The following is a 24,330-nucleotide window of genomic DNA, read 5'->3' as shown; positions in this document are numbered from 1 at the left end:
GAAGTTGCCCAAGCCCTAACCATCAAAAAGTTCCTCAAACTTGAAGCCGGAGCTTGTGCTCCGCAAAGCCGTTCGTCTATTATTTAATAACTGCCGCCCAGAGTAAACAGGCAAAAGTCGGACAGCCACACAAACAGGCTGAGGACTGGCAGAACTCAAAGTTGGCCAAATGAATTTGCATTTCATAACTACCATATTCGTTTAGTATACGGAGGGACCATCATCGTTCGGAGAGTCAGGATTCGGAGCGATTGTCCTAGCGATGGTCATTGCTCCGGCGCGAGGAAATCGATTGAAAGTCATCCCTTCTGGTCCTGGTCCGTACGCAGCCCAGCAGGAGGAGACTAAAGTTTGTCCTCGTAACCCTCTGACTGGGGGCATGAATACACAGGATTTATTAACGGTGGACGACGGCATAAAAGCTCCATATCTGCAGCTGGCCACGTTTGTTGGCCCAACATCAGACTGTCCGCAGAGACCAACCCCGCTCCCTCACACATGTGGAGGGTGGAAGGGCTCATTCACATTTCATTCACCCAAGTGGGATAATCGAAACCGGGATGAAAAATGATGCTGGGCTAGGCCAAAGTGTTAGGAAATGGGGAGGACGTTAGACACCAGAAACCAAGTTTTGCTTTCGGTGAACCGGCCAGAGCTGACCAACCGGGGGTTGGCTGGACAAGCAGCTTGAAGGCATTTGGAGACGGCATGGTAGACACACTAGTCCTTGAATAAATATTTTTCTTCAAAATTGTCCTTTTTACTTTTCATTCTGTTGTCTCCAAAACAATCTGCATTGGACAATTTTGCCCCAAATTTCACACTCAAATTTTGATAGTTGATTTTAATCCACGTTTCCAACCCACTTTGCATAACCCAACCAAACTATAACACGCATTTGCCTTCAGGCTCGTTTTTTGTTGTTGCTCGAACCCCCCCAGTGGAGCAATCCTGGCGCGCGATCCAGCACACGACCAGCCCAGTGGCCACGGGGCTTCACCAGATAGAGCCAGACCCTGTGCACCGAAAAAAGGGGGAGTATTAAAACTTTCAAAGGGTATTAAACTGTCACAAATATCTACCCCATAAATATGATCCGTGTGGGTGGGTGGACCATTGGAGGATATTTTCGTGGCGTGACCAGGCTAAACACTGCCCGTGAGTTATGAATGCCATAAAACTTTAAACCTATTTATAGCGGTTTATTACACGTGTGACCCAAAAGCACAGTTCTCCGAGGTGGGGACCGGCCTAAGACCGATGATTCATAAATAAATGGTGTATTCATTTTTGATTATAAGGTGAGCGAAATTCCCCTAACGAGACACATGTTCAATGATGCTTGCTGCGCGCCATAATGGAGTGTATGTTTGTCTCTAGACCCAAGCCGCTGGTGCTGGGCTGGGAGGCATTAAGTATTCAACAGTCCGGTGCCCGGTCGGTTCGGTCTCGGGGAAGCGGCCAAACCGTGTCGTCGTCGTCTTCATTGTTAGCCAAGATGATGTCCTTTTCGCAGTTTGTACAGGAGCAGCTCATCCGTCGCATTGGGGCAGGTTGTAGAAGATAGGGCGTCATAAAATTGGGACAAGAATTTTGCAGTTTATGTGTGTGTGTGTTTTTTTTTAAATAAAATTTGACAATTTTGGTTGAAAGTATAACTTGATACCAAAATTGAAAGCAATCAATTAAACGAAAATCACTCAACAACTCTCTTTTAACTAGAAAATAGTTGCCAATGATAATACGTTTTTCGTTCGTTTTTTCCTATTTTTTTTGTTAGGGTTGCTAATGAGGATTTTTCCAAAAGAAGCCTAGAGTTTGTTGTAATAATATCCAATAAACTATTGTGCTTCATATGTTAAAAAAACTTTTTCAAAAACTGTAGTAGTATAGTTTCACCTGTTGTAAATATATATTGAAAAATTCTATGTGATTAGGGGACTTTTTTCTAGCGAATTGTGTATGCTTTTTCCCTATTTTTCATTATTGTTGGCTTGCTTGCTAAACTGTAAGCTGTGATTTAACACATCAAAATACATTAATTTTTGAAAATTTATAAATTTGAATTTCTTATTATTATAATTTTGCAATCATACTAATTTTTACTTTGATTCTCAACCCTGTTAATTCCTCGATATACCTACAATTATTTTTGACTTTTTTTATTTTCTAAAAAAAATCTTAAACTATTTGTTTGGAAATGTGAAGATACAATTCTGATTCTAATTTAGTTATACTAGAAAGATTAATTGAAAACATTTTTTTACCTGGTAGAAGTTTATCGGCGTTTTCAAATTAATGTTTAGTTTGAATGACTGGCTTAATTTGAACTATCATTTTTATGGATTTAATTTAACATTTTTTTTAAACATAGGAATCAAAATGATTTTACAGAAATACTATAAAAAAAGAAACTCATGATTTAAAATGCGTTTTAAATTACATTTCCAGAGCTTTTTTAAGGTCCTATAAGCTATTGCGTTTTATATGTTTATAGGACCTTTTAAAAAAACTGTAGATTTATAGTAATGTCCATATTTTTCTGATAAAAATTGTTATTTTATGTTTTAACTAAGTTGAAAAAAAATGCATTTTGTAATTTTTTGCGTAATCCAATAATTTATTCAATATAAAATATTTGTAAAATTTATAATTGAAGTTATACAAATCAAGGAAGAGGGGATCACGAATTTATTCGTATCATTAGAGAGGATCTACAGGAAAATGGTTGAGGACCATTTTTACAAATTGAGAATTTGTAAGCTCAAGCTTATTTTGTAAGTGATTCAACTAACAATTATAAGAGTGATTTACTTTACAAAAAGTTAAACGAATCTATCTGAACATTTGGAGGTCGATTCTGCATTAAATGCAATTCTGCATTAAGTGTGACAAAAAAAAAAAAAATGGAAAATTTTGGAATATCTCAAGAGATGCCCTCTGGCTTGATTCTTTAGGTAAAAATAAGTTATTATGCCAATTTCGAGCCAAATCGGTTAAGGGTTAAGGGTCGCTTTTTATCGTTGAAGTTTGTATGGGAAAATTCGAAAAAATGTATGGGGAAAAGCAGAATTTCAAAATTCCGCCAAAAGGTGGCGTTAAATGTGTCGGATCATTGTCAAGTGTGAGATTCTAAAATTTGCAGCATCTACCACATTGATCACACAAAAAACTGTGGTAGAAAAGTATCCACCGGTAGATCCTTTGGTGGATTTTTGACAGTTCAAATTATTTCAAGAAAATCTACCGCGGTTAACCGCAATTAAATTAACAATAGTACTCAGATATTTATGGTTCTGATTTCCTTAAATTATAACAAATTGTTATATAAAATATCGATTGTTTGTTCGATTTTTTCAGGTAATGAGGGGAAAATGATTCTTACGACCAAACGAAAATTATAGGATAGTTAACTCATCAGACCTGAAAGGTTAACAGCTTATTTGAGATCTAAGAGTGCCATTCACTAACATTTCAGTCCAAATTTGTGCGATTCATAAGCAAAATCGAGTGTCCGGAATTCGAAGCAAAAGTAACCGGATATCGAATCAGCTTTTAACAGTGTCCGGGATACGAAGCACCATAAGTCATTTTAATTTTAAAATTCTGATGAAAAATTGTTAGGAAAGACATATTTTGCATGAATTCTCTAAAAACTGACTGTTTATACTATATCCTGATGATATTTCTACATTTCCAACTTATTACCTGATTTTTTACAAGCTATTACGAAAATGATATGCTACAAAGTGTCCGGATTTCGAATCATGTCAAATCAACAATGCAACTCTGAGGGCTTTTGTTAATTTGATTTCGTTAACCGCGGTGGATTTTCTTGAATTCCGCCAAAAGGTGGCGTTAAATGTGTCGGATCATTGTCATGTGTGAGATTCTAAAATTTGCAGCATCTACCACATTGATCACACAAAAAACTGTGGTAGAAAAGAATCCACCGGTAGATCCTTTGGTGGATTTTTGACAGTTCAAATTATTTCAAGAAAATCTACCGCGGTTAACCGCAATTAAATTAACAATAGTACTCAGATATTTATGGTTCTGATTTCCTTAAATTATAACAAATTGTTATATAAAATATCGATTGTTTGTTCGATTTTTTCAGGTAATGAGGGGAAAATGATTCTTACGACCAAACGAAAATTATAGGATAGTTAACTCATCAGACCTGAAAGGTTAACAGCTTATTTGAGATCTAAGAGTGCCATTCAACTGTCAAAAACTGTCAAAAATCCACCAAAGGATCTACCGGTGGATACTTTTCTACCACAGTTTTTTGTGTGATCAATGCGGTAGATGTTTTGGTGGATTTTTGACAGTTCGAATTATTTCAAGAAAATCCACCGCGGTTAACCAAATCAAATTAACAAAAGCCCTCTGCTTTACCTTCCCGGTGCTTCGGGCGCCTGTGAAATATTTCACTGAAATGTTTTACATTATTGGTAAACTTATAATGTTATTTTATTTTGTTGTTTTGGCATTAACTACAGCGTTCAAACAAATTTTAAATGAAAGTTGATGTTAGTATTCATTAAATAACACAGTTTTGACATTCATAATGCAAACTTATATCCAAATAATTGATAAAACAAGATGAGGTGTCCGGTTTTTGAACGTCCGGGAATTCGAATCATGACGTTATTATGTTTTACGATGTTTTTTTTGTTTCAAGTTTTGTTTTTTTTTTTCTTTTTGAAGAAAAGGGGAATTTTGAAACGACGACTTAGAACTATTGAATAATATTTGCTGTTAATCTGTTGCTACACATTCCTTGTCCTATTTTTCTTAAAACCTTCCTCGATTTAGATCTTGAAAGGGTACAAAAACCGACAGTGTTTATTGTTTCGGTACCACCTTTAATCTACTCGTTGTAGACCCTTCACAGAACGGAGCCTTGTGTGTGTGAGATTGTGTGTTCTCGCCCGGAACATATCCCGGGGATGGGATCGCCACCGTTGTTGCCCATGGAGGTCGTTTGGATGGATTGGCATCAGAGTGGCAGTCTCGATATCGTATCTGGATGGTGTTGGTCCACCCCGCCGGTGGGAAAGAATAACGACGGTAGATTAAGGATCGGATCGGTGGAACGGGCTTTCAAGAATTTGCAGCTTGGCCAAAGTGATAATACATGTAAATTAAGGGTCTTCCATCGACGTTGGGAGAGGGTGGTGAAGGATTGTTTGTTTTAGACTAAAAGAAGATGGTGGGTAAATTGGGAATTTATTTAGAATGTGATAATTTAATGATTAATCAATCAAATATTTTTGAAAAACTTATATTTTACCTCAAAAAATATTAAACAATATTATCATCAGTGTCTAAGGCATTAAACTAAAGTTTAAAATCATTTTTAAACTGTTTTATTCGCTCAAGTTAAACTCACTCAAGACACGCTAGCACGCGCAAGAATAACATCCGGTGAACACGCAAATATACGAGCCTCCCTCCCTCTATTTTGCTCATTTTCCCATCATCCGGTTAGTTTCCATGACAAAGAGACTGCTAAAGTTGCATCATTTTTCACATTTTCACCGTGCTTTTGGAGGAAAAAAGCTCCCCCTTCATCTTGCGTCTCACTTCCACACAAAAAAACTGGTGTGAAATTTTGTGACAATGTTTTTTTTTTCTGTCGCACCCATGCAACCTTTCAAGTTTATCTTTTTTCAGCTGTTTTTATTTTTGTTTCACCCAAAAACATTCGCAGCCCATTAACGGTCAGTGTGGGAAAGTATTTAAAAGAAAATGTTTGGATTGAATTCACCTTTTGAGGCGGGAAAGCTTTCCCATTTTTTCCCATTTCCCATTTTTTTAGTTTAAATTCGCGCCTGAAGTTATGCTTTCTTAAAATTTCATGCAATTTTCAATTTGCAATTTTGTTCTTTTTTGCTACAATTTTCAAGAAATTGAGAAATAACGGTAATTTCAGTACTTTTCCCCCAATAAAAAAGTATTCAAAGAGAAAACATGGTGCTACTTTTCCGTCCACTTTGTTCTTATCTTGTCACCGTGGAACCGTTGGTGTCACACTAATTTTATCTTGTGGGGCGCCCACGTGTTGGGGAAGACCTTTGCTCAAAGTACACGCTCACGCGGGGCGACTGAGAAAACTTAGGAAAAGTCAAACTGCTGTTGGTACACAATTTGTCGTGTCACGCCCTGGTCTTTTTTTTCCTTCAAGACCTACACCACCGCCGAGAGTAATTTGCACTTTTGCGTGTTTTGCCGTGGAAAGTTGAAACCTAGACAGGAGAGAGGAAAAAAAAAGCTGAGAAACGGTTCTTTTTTAAGGTTAAAGAAGTTGGTCGTGAAAGAGTGCGCTTTTTTTCAGGGCAGTAAAGGAAGCTAGTTTGCGTGTTGCGAAGCAAAGTTTCAGTTGGCGGAGGAGATATTATGGTGTCCGGAGGATGCTGCAAGGTTTTTTTTATTCCCCTTTTTGTAACTTGTAGAAGAAGGCAGCAATTAGCAAAGTGCCCTCGCGTGGTGAAAGGTTATAAGTGAAAATATGAGAAGCTTTTGAAATCTTCCATGTAATTTCTTTTCAATTGTTTTAAAAATTACGGGAAAAGTATTAAATTTGTTTTTGCAATTTTTTTTATTTGCCTATAATTTTAGAATTGGAATTGATTAAAAGTTTAATACTCGGATTAGTTTTCAAAAAGCCGTAAGAGCCATTGGTAAACAAAGTCCTTTTTGCATCGGTATTCGACCTACTTACGAAAACCAATATCAAAAATGTTTGAGATTGTTCATCTACACGTCCTTCAAGTGCCCCAAACTAAAGATAAATGAAATTTCGTTTAATTTTGGAGAAAAACGAAAACTAGTGTCAGAGGTCACGGTGGCTCTTACGGCTTTTTGAAAACTCACCCGAGAATATTTGAATCACAATCGCAGCTCAGACTGATGAAACATTTCCTACAGTGTGCGCATGAAAAGATGGTGCCATGCACGAATCGGCCGCATAGCAAACGTCTTCAAGAAAACAAAGCATAATTAAAGGCGCATTGAGAAATGTTTCAAGGCGTTTGATTTTGTTTTGCTATCTCCTGTTTTGGCCTTGAAATTCACAAATTTACCATTGTCATAATTCATTAATTTTTTCATGGAAATTGTTCACATTTTCAAACAATATTTTGAAGTCTCTTTTGATTGATATAATTCTTAAACACTTGATTAAAATTGAAAATGACATTTATCATGTTTTATTATATTACTATGGTGATTTCTTTTTAATTTTTTCATTACATGTTTGGTCGACTTAAAATCAAAAAACATATCAAAAAGTAGTACTTTTGGAAACAAGTACTGAAAAGTTGAACATTACGCACTCAAATGAGTACTATTATGACCTTTTTATTATATTTGGTGACGATAAGTCGGTCATTTAGTCAGTATAAAAAGACAGCAAAGCAGGTATTACAAAAGGAATTTTTCGAGTTGATAATTAAATAAGTTAATAATATTAACTTTTTTTTTAAATCTGAGAAATAAATAAATTTTAAGAACATTATTAAAACCCGAAAACAGATAGAAAAAAGGCGTAAAACACTAGGAAAGAAAATTTCGCATAAATTTATTGACATTTTGCCAAATTGTGACATTAGCTCTACTGTACAGTTGTATTGATTTTTTATTGTTTTCTGCTTTAAATTTTTGAAAACATTGCTTTTATGTTGATTTTTTTTCTTCACAAAAAAATAAAAAAAATTAACACGGTAAAAAATTTGATGCGGGTATTTTTTTTTGTTTTTTTTTTAAATTTCACTCCATGAGTTATCGTCAATTGAAAAAAAAATTTATAGTTGTATTTTTTCAGGGACTTAATCTTAGCAACCACACGGATAGAAATCCTGTAAGCAAATCCGGTAACTCTAGTAGCATTGTTAATCTGATTTTTGTTAACCGCGGTAAATTTTCTTGAAATATTTCGAACTGTCAAAAATCCACAAAAAAATTAACTACATTGATCACACAAAAAACTGTGGTAGAAAAGTATCCACCGCGATCCACCGCGATCAATTTTTGACAGTTCGACGCCAACGAATTATTCCAAGAATATTTACCGTGGATAAACAAAATCAAATTAAGAATGCAACCCCGGTAACTCTGTGTCGTCAAATTTGACAACATTGAAATGTTTCCAAAATCGTCAACATTTTTTTCGATTTCGTTGCAAATGTTTTCAAAATCGACATTGTCGTTCAAAATCGAAAAAAATGTAGACGATTTTGGAAACATTTCAATGTTGTCAAATTCTACGACACAGAGTTACCGGACATGCATTCTAAATTTGAATTTGGTTAACCACGGTGGATTTTCTTGAAATAATTCGAACTGTCAAAAATCCACCAAAGCATCTACCACATTGATTTCACAAAAAACTATGGTAGAAAAGTTACCACCGGTAGATGCTTTGGTGAATTTTTGACAGTTCGAATTATTTCAAGAAATTCCACCGCGGTTAACCAATATCAAATTAACAATACAACCCGGATTTGCTTACAGAATTTCTATCCGTGCATTGGCCCAATCTTCAATCTCATTTAATGGTATTTGTTGGAAATTTTCTGATAAGTTTTTTCAACTTTAATGCATGTTTTTTTTAATCATGATTTTGTTTTTGAAAATTGGCAACTCTGCCAAATGAGTTGGGCTAGAGTTTTTTCACGGCGCAAAATCGAAATTTTGTGCATGTCCATTAGAAAACATTGAAATTTCACGTTACTTCAAAAGTGGCTAAAAATAAACGTAAAAATGTACTCTTTAAGCATAATTATGAACAGAAAAGTTTCTGAACAGTTAGCAGTAGTTCAAAATACAAAGTAAAATGTTCAGATACAAATTATTAATTTGAAATAAGATGTGTTGGATTGTTTTTGAGAAATTTTGATAAGTATAACCATTTTTTGTTCTGAGCAGTCTTTGGCAATACAGTCCAGACTAGATTATCCGATGTTTCGACTATCCGAAGTTCGATTATCCGAAGGTTTGTATGGGACTTCGGATAATCGAGTAACGAACAAAATAAAAATGGGGTTTGTTAATTTTCTTACTTTTAAAATCAAATTCGAGCTCTGCGTCCCCGTTGTAGTCAAATTTTAAATCAAAAAATGCATTTTTTTTCAATATTTCATCTCCGCTATGTTGGCCGCCATCTTGGATTTAATTTTTTTAAATTACTTTAGAGTAGTGAAAACGAAAAATACTTTTTTCGTGATTCGATTATCCGAAGTTTAAATTATCCGAAGTGAAATTTTGCTAAGGCCTTCGGATAATCGATTCTGGACTGTACTTAATACTTTGTTGAAGTCATCAAAATTGATCAGAAAATCCATTCTCAAGCTAGGGATTCTTGAATATTTTATTTTTTTGTGGACAGCTGCCAAAAATGTACGAAATTTTTATATGGACTAACTTGAAAATGCAAAATGATTTCTTAGGCAATAAAAAAATACACACAAAGTTGCATCAATTTAAAAAACATGAATTTATTTTGCAAAAAAAACATTGCTCAATCTTGGAGAATTGTTCTTAAATGAAATTAAATCGCTTATAGAAAGCATCAATTTCAACCTGGTTTTATAAGAGCTCCAACAGCATAAAATCAATTCAGCATTTTTTTCGGCTACAATCGTAAAACATCAGAAACGTACTGAAAAAAAAAAATATTTTTATTTCATTCAAAGTGCAGTCGAATGGACAAGTACTTACATCAATAAGCCTTAAAAATTTCTTTCAAAAAGACCAAAATACCACTTAGGAAGGAGAAAAGAAAGCTCCGCTAAAAGCTCCTCCAAATGCTCGTCTCGTTTGCGGTTCCACCACGGAAGCATGGATTAGGTGTAAATTGTGCTTTCGAAATGCAAAACTAGGTCACTTTGCAAAGAGATGCCAGCAGAGAGGCGAGGAAGGGGATCAACCACGAGTCGAGAGCCTTAAACAACGAACGCGAGGGGGGATTTGTTAGCTCGACAAGGACTTGAACGCTAATGATGGCCGTGGGATTTGTACAAGTGCTGGTCACAAACGTTTCATGCTACACGAGTAGCAGAACAGTAATCCAATAAACGGGGAAATGTTTGTCGGTGGTCACATTTTTACTTGATATTCGTGATTGTTGGAAAATAGATTTCAACGGATTTAAAGTTGAACAGATCAAGGGGCCGACCTCCCTAAGATTAAATTTCGCTAAAATACTACAATACGATTAGACATAAGACCCCCACAGCCTGTGTTCATGGCCTATCTCGCGGATCTCCGACTAAAGTGTCAACAAACCTCTGATCCCGGTGCCACGACAAAAAGTGCCCCTGCCCGTCTAAGCAAACATCACCATAGTACCGAAGAGTGGTTCCGTTCGTCGTCTTGAAACCCCACTCAGAGGACACCATTTCGCAACTCCTTCCCCGTGGGCTTCCTATTAATGCCGTTCATTATTAGCTGTGGGCTGGTGGAACGGCACTTCAGCCCGAACTCGATTAACACTTGGTTAGAAAGCTTCTTCGAAGCGAGGACTCTTGAAGTGATTGGTCGACGAGGAGAGCGCTTCCTAAGGGGGTTTGTTTTGAGGCTGGGAAAGTGCACAAACCTATCAGTGCTCAGTTTCTTCTCATCTAGAAGATGACTTGTCAATTGGAATTTCACCGAGTAATGGTGGTCGATTCATTGATCATTGATGAATGGTTGGACTGCTGGTATGTCACGTGGGATCAGAATCATTAATTCAGTTGATGTGATTTGAGTATCCCAAGTTCCAGTGACCAACATCAGCAGAAACACAACCCTTCTCGCATTTCTGGAAGCACTGCTGCTCCACTTTTGCTGTTTACTGCAAGTCACGGAGACTCGTACACATTGTGTAATTACAGCCAACAAAAACGGTATTAGCTTTCAACGGTTTACCCTTCTTCTTTATTATTACTACTATCACCATCCAAATCCTTATCAGTCGTCGTTTACAGTCAAACCAAAAAAGATTAGTGACTTGGTTGTATTGGTGCTCTCCCCTCTACTCTCCCATCCAAAGAGGACTCTGAATAAGAGCAAGAATCGTAAATCTCGAAAAAAAATACGGTAGCGGAAAACGAAGTTCAAGAACCCACTCCAAAGCGGCTTCGTATGTGTGATAAGAGTGTGTGACCTTAAGACGTCTATCAGTGTGTGCTGGTGCAAGTGTGATTGGGTGTGTGTGTGAAATTAATCTCACGCTGCTTGGTTTTGTTTGTGTTTTCCTACACGAGGCTATGAAATGGCCAAATGTGCGGGTTTGACTGCTTCGGAATTGAAGTGCGGTTGACGACAAAAAAAAAGGTCAAACATTTTTGGACGGATTTGACGGGACAATATGGTACGGAATTTTGGCTCGGAACAGAAAGGGGGAAAAACGATTTCGAACATTTCAATCGATTGAGGCGAGCTGGGGCTGCAAGTGTGTGACATATGTTGGCAGCATGTTACGGTGATGTGCGATTGCTGGACGGGTGGATGGATGAACGTGTGGTGTTTGTATGAATGTATAATAGGGGGTAATCGGATGCCATGAGTTTTGGGATTGCGATAAGGTGTGTGAGGAATAGTTGTATGCGGCAAACACGTGGTATTTCCATTTGATAAGTGATTGTTTGGTTTTTCTAAGGAAATGATAACTGTGCAAAGTTTTAAGAATTAATGAACATTCCAGTCTATCCAGCTCACTTCAATTCCAAATTTTTTTTGAAAAGGACCAATAAACTATTGTCTTTAATATGTTTATAGGACCGAATAAAAAAAAACTCTAGAATTGATGTTTATATCTGGATAAAAAAAATAACTTTTGCTTAGGCCCATAAAATTATTTGCCTGGATAAATCGAAATTCCTAAATTTCGGTTAAAACTTTTATACCTTGGAAAATCTTATATTTACTTACTGATTAAATTCATGAACATTTATTCGCTAAACTAAACTAGAGCACGCATTGTAAACAAACACCGTTTTATGCATTATTTTCCCAGTATTTGGAAAAATGCCAAAGTAGTTCCGATTTTAAAACCGGATAAAAATCCTGCTGAAGCCTCAAGCTATCGGCCCATTAGTTTGCTTTCATCTATTAGTAAATTATTTGAAAGAATAATTCTTAATAGAATGATGACACACATTAATGAAAATTCAATATTCGCTGATGAGCAGTTTGGATTTCGCCTTGGGCATTCAACTACTCATCAGTTGTTGAGAGTTTCAAATTTAATTCGAAGCAACAAATCTGAGGGCTATTCTACTGGCGCTGCTCTTCTAGACATAGAAAAAGCATTTGACAGTGTTTGGCATAAAAGTTTGATTGCGAAATTAAAAAGGTTTAATTTTCCGATTTATATCGTGAAAATTATCCAAAATTATTTGACGGATCGTACTCTGCAGGTATGTTATCAGAATAGCAAATCTGATCAACTACCTGTACGTGCCGGCGTCCCTCAAGGAAGCATTTTGGGTTCAATTTTATACAATATTTTTACTTCTGACTTGCCTGATTTGCCCCCAGGATGTCAGAAATCACTTTTTGCTGATGATACAAGCATCTCCGCCAAAGGTAGAAGCCTTCGTGTCATCACAAGAAGATTACAAAAAAGCTTGGATATTTTCAATTCTTATTTGAAAGAATGGAAAATTACTCCAAATGCTGCAAAAACTCAACTTATTATTTTCCCTCACAAACCATGGGCTGATTTTCTTAAACCAAAAAGTCATCACATTATAAAGATGAATGAGGTAAATTTAAAGTGGGAGGATAAAGTGAAATATCTTGGACTTGCTTTTGACAAAAACCTTACTTACAAGGATCACATTGAAAGTATCCAGGTTAAATGTAACAAATATATTAAATGTTTGTATCCGCTTATAAACAGGAATTCTAGACTTTGTCTCAAGAATAAACTTGTTGAGGCCGCTCACTGCCGCGACGGGGTCGACACCATGCTGCTGCGTGGGAACGAACGCCGCGTCGGCATCTCACGCGCGTGAGACGTGAGAAAGAGGAACGTGAACAATGACGGAACACACGAGCAAAGGGACGACAAATCAAAACAAAGTCACAATCAAATTTTACGAGCACAAGTGGTCAGGGAAAAAGGATCGTGGAGCATTTTGGATAATTAGGAGGATAATTAGGAGGATTGTGAGGAGTAAATTGGAAGGTTTGTGGTTCGCGGGAATGACGGGAGGTAGACGGACACAAACATGTAAGTTTAAACACACAAAACGTTGAAATAAATAACACTAAGTGCGGAAATTGTAAACAGACACAAGGACCACACGCGGGTGGCAACCGGCCGGTGGAATACGGCGGGAAAGAGTTGAGAATTTTCCGAACAGGACAGGACAGGGCGCAGGTTCTCGAACAAGTAAGTTTGGAACAGATAAACATGTAAAACGCAACAGAAACATGCAAAATCTGTACAAAACATGTAAAACCGAACACGCTGTTAAACATAACCTAAAATTACAGCTACAACACAAACGTAGAACACAAATCCGGATCGGGTTGGACGGAAAACAGGAAACAAACAAATTGTAAGACAAAAACACACACACACACAAACACAACATGTACTAAACTTAAATCTAAATTGCAGCTTTGATCTGCCTCTAATAAATTGGGCTGATTCGCAAGGAGGTTTATTTCCGTTGGCGTCCGAACAAAACTGTTAATTTATAAACAAATTTTCAGACCTGCCATGCTTTATGCTGTGCCGATCTGGACAAGCTGTTGCTTAACCAGGAAGAAAAAACTTCAGAGGATTCAGAACAAAATTCTGAAAAAGATTCTGAAACTTCCTCCCTGGTTCAGCACCAGTGAACTTCATCAATTAGCCGAAGTTGACACTTTGGATGTTATGTCCAATAAGATAATTGATGCATTTCGACAAAAATCATTGCAGTCTTCAGCTGCATTGATCCGCTCTTTATATAGTTTATAAGTTAGTTTTAAGGTATCTCTTTTCCCTTTTGTACATGTAGGACCTCCTACATTTGAAATCACTGAATAGCGAAAGCTACAATATTTCATGAATAAATGAAAATTGCTAGTATTTAAAATTGAGGTGAAAAGTCATCGATTGTGATTGGACACTCAATAATATTTTAACTGAATGAATGTACATGGAAAAGAAAAACTGAATAAATATAAATTTAAAAAAAAACCGTTTTATGCATTGTCCCGAAGTTTGGATGAATTTGGTTAACGGAGTCCCGAGTTATAATTGAAATTGTTTACAAGAGTCGGGCATGAACGTGTGTCAAAACATCTTCTGGCCATAAATTCCCTTTGGTTAGTTGTCACATTGGCAGCATTTTGCAAGGGGTGACAAGATAACAAGGTCAGATCGAAACTTTTTACATTTTTCCTATGCTTTAGGCAATTAAAAAAAGTGTTATACGACAAACATTATTTCTCTTATTTATTTGTTTTCTTCTTCTTTATAGGCATTTTTATGCATTCATCTTGTTTATTGTTTGATTTAATTGGTAGTTTTAGGTCAATTACTTAAAAAAGGAATTTTATACTTATTTTGTTATAAAAAATGTGGGTTATTAGTTGGAAACAAGGGCAATATTGTGCAGCGATTGACCAAGAATTTTCAATTTGCCCTAAATAAATGAAAAAAAAAACAAGAACAGCAACGGTGAAAAATGACTCGAAAATGTAGTGAATTTATAAATTGACAAAGTCATATGAATGAGTAAAATAATCGATTTCAATTTTTTTTTCAAATTTAGGAGATATTTTTTTCAATGCATTTTGAAGATTCAAAATTAGATGAAAAATTTATTCCTGGCAGATTTTTTAAATCAAAATCCGTCTCGAGGGTTGTAGAGAGGTAATTTGGAACAAAAATAGAGAGTATATTTTTTAATAAATGTATATCATGCTATATTGACTTTTTAATAATCATAAAACATCTTTTTAGAATTAAATCAAAAATTAAAATTCTTTAAATAATTTTTCTTTTACGTTTTCCTATCAAATCAGTTTGAAATAAAAATTTAATTGAAAACTATTGATCTTATTATATTATATATTTTTTTTAAAAGATTTCAATACAAATCTGATCTTGATGATATCGGCTTTCAGGGTTTTTATACAAATAATTGACACACTCAAAAAAATGAGTTCGCGTAAACGTGAACAGAGTTCATGCCAACGGGAACCAGGAAGAAAACTGTTCAACTTTTATAGTGCATTGCACCATGAAAGTGAACAGTTTTCTTCCTGGTTCCCGTTGGCATGAACTCTGTTCACGTTTACGCGAACTCATTTTTTTGAGTGCAGGTAAAACAAAAATAATCATTAAATTATGGGATGCTTTTGAATTCTTTTTCCGATTAAATGTTTTTTTTTTTAATAAATATTTTAGCATTGTCTTCAACCTTCATAAGGGCTCATATTTTTAGCGTTATTTTAATAATCCGAAAATATATACAGTCCAGACACGATTATCCAAAGGCCTCGGAAAAATTTCACTTCGGGTAACCAAATCTTCGGATAATCGAATCATGGAAAAAAATGTTTTTTCTTTCCTTGTTTTTGATTGTTAAGCTTGAATATGACCCCAAACATGCTCTAAAGTGATTTAAAAATTTTAAATCCAAGATGGCGGCCAAAATAGCGGGGTTGAAATACTTAAAAACTATATTTGGTGTGCTAAAAAGATAATCAACTATTCCGATTTGACATAAATTGGGGTCACAGAACTCGAATTTAATGTTTAAAAGTAGAAAATAAAAAATACGAATTTATCGATACTCGAATAATCAAGTCTGGACTATAGATTTTTAAGTTGGAAATTTTTCACATAATTTTCATATATAACATAGAAAATCTGATCAATTTATTGATTGAAAATTGACTCTCAAACAGTAGAACTAGAAAATAAACTATTTTTTTTTGTAATTTTCATTCTTTTCTCCCTGACTATCTTATAAAACATATTCGTAAAGCTGAGAAAATTCCTAACATTGATGATCCGAGAATTTTTTCAACCCATCGAAAATATTTTGTTCAAGAATGGACACTGTTTTGAAAAATTAAAAATAACAATTTTGTTGAAAAATTCACCTTTAAAATGCCTATTACTCAAAACCGCTGTACTTTACCAAGATATTGCAAAGGTATTTAGAATTTGATTTTACATCTGAAAATGATTTTTAAAGATTTTTTGTGAGCATTTGAAAAAAACATATGTTTTTTTTAATTTGCGAATTAAAAAAAACATATATTTTTTTTCAAGCCATAACTTGGTCAAAAACAAAACTCCGTCATACCATTTGGCTCAAGAGTTGGCCCTTTTTTTCTACTAAAATAAATAGAAAAAAATAAATGTAATTCCAAGGGTAAATAGTTTGTCAAAATCGAGTTTGTGTGATAAAAAGTTATTTCAAAAAAGGGTACATTATTTTAGAATGTAATTATTTGTTTCTGAATAGTCCTTAACAGAACCTACTACTTTCCCGAAAACATCAATTCGATCAGAAAATCCCGTCTAGAGAAACACATTTTCGAATGTTTTCATAGCACTTTTTTATGGACAGCCCACAAATTTGTACGGAGACTTACATGAAGAAACTAATTATGCAAAATAGCTTATTTGGACATAAGAAATCGACGGACAAAATTTTATACAAATAAAAAAATAAAATGAGAAGTTGATCGACTTTAGAAAATTGATCATCTTGTATTTTTAGGTGTTTGTACTAATTATTTACAATATTGTTTGATTACAAAAAACACCATTAGATTTAGATAATTTTTTCAATTCAACTAATATTCATTCATTTTATTTACAGATTCTGTCTTCACCTACAAGGTAAGTTACATTGATTGACGCTTTCGAAAAGCTCCTCCCATGAAATTTTCAGTGTTTGATGTTTTGGTAGTCATGGAAATTAGGGTTGGTCTAAGTTATTTTACCAATCAAAACAAAGTAACTTTATTTGCCCTGCGTGGATATTTGTTGATACACCTGATCGTTGCTAGGCAACCAGCACTGCTTGTGAATTTTGAACCAATCAGAATGAGTTTCAGTTTTCAGAATGGCATATTTTGTAGAATTTAAGCGCAGATTTTTTTTAAAATTAAAAATTTGAAATTACAATTTTCATTTAAATTTATTTCAACCCGTTCCACTGCTACACAGAAAAAAAAAATGATGGTAATATTCATCAGGAAATGGTGACAGATCTTGTGGCAAAAAAAAATGATTAATTTAACCCCAGAAAATGATGAATTTTCATCAGTTTTTGATGAATATTCATCAGGTTCACATTTTTACACATTTTTTATGTAATATTACTCAAAAATAGAGGTAATATTCAACCTACCAAATTTTCAACATTCCAAAATTCAACTTTTTTTTTCTGTGTAGAACATAGTTTTCTCTCCACCCGGCTTTATTTCCCTAGTTGCAACTTTTAATTTGCAATGCACGGCCTTCGAGCAGACAGAGGAGGTTGCATTCTGCACCATCATGCAGAAGTATGGAGAGAAAAAAAAGCGCCCAACTCTTCCAGTCCAGGAAAGAAAATAATTATTTCCGCTCGCGCTTCTTTGCACGGGTTTGCAATTTCAGGCTAGGTATCGCGCGTTATCTAGTCCCCATGGCCGGAGGCCATTTGAAGAATGAAAATCTTTTCTGAAATGGAGTAAAAATGCAAAAGTTGCGATATTTTCCGTCCGAGGTTGCATGAATGCTGTCAGCTTAAATTTGCTGCCGGGTTCTTTAAGTGCCCTTAGGGCATGTTCCCAGTTTCGCAGTACTTTTTTTGTAATCCAGAAAAAAGTCACTGGTGAAAACAAAAATCCAATTTTAGCATCTTCCGGTTTCGTGATAAAAACCGGAAAATTGAAACGATAATTCGGTCTGAAATGGGACAAGGACGCACGAATCGGTAGTCCTGAGTCCTTCGTCCTGTTTAATAGAGTTACTCCAACTGAAACGCAAGCAGCAGCGGAAAAAAATCTCAAGGATCTGATGGCCCAAGGCCAATCTACTGTGTCATCGTCGTCAGCATCCCGGCTTGACACTCTTCTCGAATCCTGAATCCAGTCCATGTGAAACCAATATCCGAAAAAAAGCTTGTTAGGGTCAGTTCGTCAATTGTTGGTAGCGTAAGATTCCTAAGAAGTTGTTTCCAAATGGCTCCTAAAATCGACCTCTTTACCCAGCTTCCGAGGGGGGACTAGGAGATAAGATTGCTCCGGATCTAAGGCGAGTCCATTCGTCATCCTGGCACGTACAGGGGAGCTTGGGTTTCGTTTTCCAGAGTTCCGTCCGTAGTCCGGAATTCGCCCATCCAAAGAGGATGGCTTTCACGGTTCCTGATTTCTACGCTTTTATGGCTGCTTGCATCTTTTTTTCGCATTTCTTTGGCTCAGATGTTCTCGAATTGCTTGAACAGCTGACAGCAAAGGATTCCACTCCATTTTCACCCATGTTTGCTCACAAATTACTTTATCATCATAATCTGGTTCAGTTTGCGTTAGCATCTAGCGCTGGTCTTTGTTTTCTCGTTTGTATGAGTGTCAACATTGTTATTCATTCATCTGGAGCACCTAGATATTTATGAATCACATTTTGGTATCTTTGAAACTACGGCAACTATCGATATAATTTGTGTTTTATCTGTAAACAACTATCCCAAAATGGATTTTACAATTAATAAACATTTTCCACAAAAAAAAAATATTTAAAGATTTGGTCTGTAAGTTCAAAAATCTTGGAAAAACCATGTTTGGATGCCTACAAAATGAAACTTTTTTATCCAAGCCAGGTAGTTAGTTAGTTGTCTTTATTAACGAGCCTTTCAGCCATAAACGCTGGTTGGGCTCGGTTTCGACCAAGTGACCGAGACCGAAACGTAACCCAAAATTACTGTAACGGTCGTGAAAAACTACATTTATTTTAAGAGCAAATAACTTGTTTATGCTTTATTGCAATAAATATAAAAAGTTTACACGATCATCGTGGCTATAACTCAACAAATAGTTATGATATTTTTAAAGCCTTAAAGATATTGTTGATTGTTCGTACAGTATTAGTGGCAAATTTCTGTTATTTTATTTTGAAGACGGTGCACTTTATTAAGTTTTGTTTGTTTCTATTTTGTTTTGTTTCTAAAAATATTGAATTTTTTTTTGTTTAAGACATTTTTTAAAGTCTTCTTGGCTATTTGCTGCCATTTGTGGAAAATAGTGATTTAATAAAATGCACATGTTTTGCGATAATTTACTAATATGCTGTTTAAAAATCATTAAAAAATCATTCATTAAATTTAAATTTTTTATCAAATATATTTAAATTTAGACTTTTTTCATAAAACATTTCATAAGCCTCCCAAACTCACGATAATTTTACTAAAACAAGATTAACTTATGTTGAATCAATGGAAAAGGAACTCACAGAAAAAATGATAAAGATTATTTTAAAGATTTCCTCATGTTTAAAAGAATGAGAATTAAAAAGGCTCCTATTCGGTATATTTATCATATTTTTTAAAAGGAACTTTTATTATATAATTTATTGGAAAAACTCAAAGGCAGCAAGAAAAAAACATTTTCAAAGAATTAAAATATTCTACAAATAAAATCTGAAACAATAATAAATTGAATTGAAAGAATAAATTTTACTTGTTTTAAACAAATTGGAAATAAAACCTTTTTTTGAATTAAATCTTTTTTTCAAGAAATGCACATGTTTAAAATAATAGAAAATCTAACAGAAATATTTAGGAAAAAGCATATTCTATTTTGAAAGATCGAAAAACATACATCAAAAATTTATTACGTTGTGAGAATGTAATGAAATCGTTAATTTTTAATAATTGAGAATTTTCTCATTTGATGAAAAAAAACTGCACATTTTTAACCCATTAAAATGTAACAGTTAGCTGAACAAAATATTTTGATTTAAAAGTGATATAATTATGACTTTTTGTAATTTTCTCAGTTGTCCTTTGTCTATTTGACCTTTTGGCATTCGAGCTTTTGTTTTACTTTTAATATTTAGAAAATCAAAAAAGTACGATTTTTGGAACACAACTTTTAGTAATTAATAGTGAAATAAATAAACTTTTTTTTATAAAGAATACCTCTGAAAAATTTGTGAATTATAAAAAAAATCGATGTGAAAATTCCTTCCCAAAATATATATTGTATTTATTCTCATACCCATTTTGTATGGATTGTATTGTATTGAGAATTGTATTGAAAAAAAAGCTTCGCTAGCCAAAGAAAAAAAAACATATTTGTTAATTTTGAAAATCTGTTATGAAATAACAAGAATATTACGTTCGCAATATTTATTTTTTTTTCAATTTTTTTTTAATTTTTCTGCAAAATTTTCTACAGAAATTTACTTGCATACCGTTTTTTTGAGCTATTCATTACTTTATGTTGGTCGAAAATCTAAAATTGAATGTAAAAACATGTAAAAATTTTGATGGATTAACATTATGTGCTTGTGTCTTAAATACAAGTTTTTTCCTCAAATAATTTTTTTTAATTTTTAATGTTTTGAAAACTATTGTATAAGGAATTTTACGATAACTAGAAAAGGGCAATCCGATTTTCAAAATGGTTAGCCTGCTACAAATTTTATTTTAAGTTTTTGTCTCCCCCCCCCACCCCTTCAAAGTTGGCCCGAAAAAATATTTTTTCAAAAAACTTCAAAATTTCAATGAAAATTAAAGTGCAATTAGCTGAAATCAATTTAAAATGCATTTCCCTGCGTTTCGAATTATTTTTTTTAATCATTAGAATTTTTGAAAATTTTTGATTTTTAAGTTTTTTTTTCGCTAAAATTTTTGTTTTTGTTAAATCTTTCATTTTTTGAAAATTAATGATTGCAAAACAACTGAACTAGTGTAAAATGCATTTTAAACCCTTTTTCCATGCAAGTGCTGAAACCTAGGCCTGTTATTTAATTTTTTTGGATTAGTTTTACTTTAATTTATATATTTTGGCTTAATAAATAGGAGATGAGATGTCAAAAAGTGTGTTTCCAAAAACAATGTTTTTGAAAAAATATCAGGAAGAAAATCAGTCCTCTACAAGAAGATTCGTGCCATGAAGACATCAAACTGCCCGACCAGGGAAAGTTGTTGAAAAGTTCAGTGTGAAGAAGACTTACTGTGAAAAACTTTAAAATTATTGAGGTCGAGCCAAACAAGCGCCCCGCCGCGTTCCTCGCCTCAATCACCTTCCCCAAGAGAGAGGTTGCAGACAAAACCACACCCAACATTTCAACCCAGCCACCAACGGGCAAAATAACCGAAAACTTTCACTACTCCATCAACAACCGACTGCACAAACTGCACTGAGCCAGATAACGCCAGAGCTCCAGGGAGGAGTTCCAGCAAAGTTCCAGAACCCCAGAATAACTCGTCCCTTGTCGCCTGCCGGAGGGGTCTCCAGCAAAAATTGCAAAGCCATTCCGAGTCATCCGGATCCTCAATGATGCAGCGCAAAACTTTGCCCTGGAAAAGCCAAAAAATAAAACTTTTTTTTCTACCCTCCGGTCAAAATTTGAGGGGGGAGATTTATGGGAACGTGGGACTGTCGGCCAAACTGCACCGATGCAGATGATGCTGATGACCTCCCCTCCTCCATGATGGCCCGGAAGGGAGGCGAAAAGCGAGATTTGAATAACTTTCAATTACTGATTACGTTCGCCACAGTTGCGCTGGGCATCAACCCGAACAGTCAGCTCTATTACTTCCTTCCTTCCTTCCTGTGGAAGGGGTGGTCCAGTTTCGGAACAGTTTGTAATGCAGAGTCCACAATGGGACCGGTGACCCTTGTTTTACCCCAGCGAGGGGGAGCCAATTGGTCATTTCCATCCATTTTGTAAAAGTGGATGGAATTATTGGACGGTGCTCCCCCTCTTCATTTGGGTTCAGCCAGGTAGATGATTCCCCTCCCGGAATGGACGGAAGTGATCCGGATGAGAGGTCGGACCAGCGTGCTCGGGGTTGGTTGTAGTAGCATCAAGGGGAGCTTTTTAATATTTGATGGAAGAGTTGAATTGGTTATGATGGATTAGCTTGTTGTGAACCAACATTAAAGTTGTTCTAATCTGAGCAGAATCTTTTCGAATTCTCGAATTTATTCTATTCACAGAGCTTTAAGTCATCGTTTCGCTTTCCCAGCCCCCCAATCGAACATTCCACGCTCCAAATTGCCTCAATTGGCTCAATTCAGTGCGCAAATGTCTACACAAAATATATCCACTACCCCAGGAAACGTCACGTCCCGAAAACCGTCCGAAAAACTCCAAAAAGCCATCATCCGTGCTTCGTGTCACTCGGAATCCAGAAATAATTAATCACAAACACCAACCGCGCGGCGGCTGGCCACGTGGGCTAATGCAATGACCACCACCACCACCACCCGTCATGACGTTCGGTCGGCCATTGATCCACATCAATCTTCCATCGGGTCAATCATCAGAGAGAATTACCGGGGACCGTGCGGCCAGCAAAAAGAGTAGCACGAGCGCCCCCAAAAACTGGTGGCTCCAGACAGGACCAACCACACCAGGACAGGAGCAATTTAATGAAGATTTAATGTTTGGCACGGTGGCGTCGGGAATGTTCCGCGGGGTTTTCACGGGTGTGTGCGATGATATCCGAGCGGTGGATATGATGCCACGCGGTAGATTCCTGGCCATGGCGGGTTATTTAATAATTTTCCAAGCTGCAAAGTCACAAGTGTCACGTTTTCGCGGATGACGTGCGCGGGATGTTGCCGGTATCGTTGTGACGACGGTGTGGCGAGGTTGGATGTTTTGAGTATGAAATGAGCAATTGTTTTTAGGTTTACAAAAAAAGGTGAAATTAAAAAAACCTAAAATAAGCAATTTAGGTGCTTGTTGATTGATTTGATTTTTTTTGATTTCTTGATATGATCAAGTCTGTTAATTTTTGACCAAAACAATTGAATTTGATTATGATTTCCATTCCAGGTCAAGGTCTTGGAATGTTTTTTGTTTTATTCTGAAACCTCAAACTTTATTCAAATTTTTTTTTATTGGTCAAAACGGAGACTTTTGGCTTTGGCCCTTTAAAAATTTTTTGTCGGCTCTGGACTTGAACAAAAACCTTATTTTATTATCATGCAAAGAGTAATAAAAAATATTGTTTTGTTTTTATTTTGTTTCATTATATATATCAAGCTGACATTTTTGTTTTACAAACTGATATGGTGTGAAGATGTTGTAAACTGTCCCAATTTGATTGATTTTGTTAAAATAAACAATGCAAAATATATTTCAACCTTTTTTTGAGTATTGTCAAGATGATAGAAAATATATGTTTAAATGCGTATTTTGACAAGACAAGGGAGTCTTTTTTGATTTTGAAGTGTGAATAATTAAGAATGCAAAATTGATCGCTTTGTTGGTAACATGTTTAAAAATAAGATTTTTACTAATTTACGTTATCGTTATCGAAATGCGATTATTTTATCGGTGATAACCTTATCGACAATATTTGAAGATATCTCGTTTAAATATCTTACTTAAATAAACTTATGGAAATTAAATGCTGTTGCACTTTTAAAGCAGTGAAAGACGATATTTTATGATAATGTAGTATTGTAGTAAGTTTCGAAGTATACCGTATACCGTTTTAAAAACTACTCAAATTTCCATAACTTAATTTCCATAACATTTTCATTTTAACAGAGCTTTTTTTTATGGAAAATTCTTATATTTTCACAAAACACCGTATTTTACGATAATACTCAAATTTTCTAAATTTTCAATATGGAAATTAAACGACTCGAAAATTGGTATACATTTTGACTGTTTTAGAGTTTTTGGAATAAAGTACTCAAATTTCAGAAAATATCGTGTTTTATAAAAGTAATCAAATTCAAACATTCATTAAAATATTCCGAAAACTCAAAGGCAGGAAATATCCTCGTTCTATGATGCTTTAAACTTTTTAATTGCTATATTTTTTAATCCGGATATTTTACTAAAAAACACAAATAAACAGTGAAATTGTACTCAAAATATCACATCGTTTGATACCCATACTGCAATTTATGAATGAGTATTTCCATGCAAAACGTAATTTTATTAAAATTTGAATATTCTACAGAAAAAATTCTTATAAAGTAAAATTGTGTACAAAATTTTGCATCGTTTCATACCAATATTTTAATTATGAAAATTTGAGTACTACGAAAAATATTGTACTCTGTAATAATTTGTGTATTCTACAACAGAAAAAAAATCTGAAACAGTAAAAATACATCTTGCATCGTATGATACCCATATTGCAA

The 24,330-nt window shown here is 34.9% G+C and overlaps 1 protein-coding gene across 1 annotated transcript; it reads left to right on the top strand.

Annotated features, from left to right (window-relative positions):
- Nucleotides 1–12,930: 12,930 nt before the first annotated feature.
- Nucleotides 12,931–13,673, top strand: LOC120414578 (uncharacterized). Its single transcript, XM_052707782.1, has 3 exons — nucleotides 12,931–13,228; nucleotides 13,289–13,390; nucleotides 13,495–13,673. The coding sequence occupies exons 1-3, from the start codon at nucleotides 13,036–13,038 to the stop codon at nucleotides 13,509–13,511; spliced, it is 312 nt and encodes a 103-aa protein (XP_052563742.1). The 5' UTR covers nucleotides 12,931–13,035; the 3' UTR covers nucleotides 13,512–13,673.
- Nucleotides 13,674–24,330: the final 10,657 nt, after the last annotated feature.

This window comes from Culex pipiens, chromosome 2 (assembly GCF_016801865.2).
Source record: "Culex pipiens pallens isolate TS chromosome 2, TS_CPP_V2, whole genome shotgun sequence".
Classification (NCBI taxonomy): domain Eukaryota; kingdom Metazoa; phylum Arthropoda; class Insecta; order Diptera; family Culicidae; genus Culex; species Culex pipiens.
Note: the sequence above shows the minus strand (reverse complement) of the source record. Positions and strands in the feature narration are given on the sequence as shown.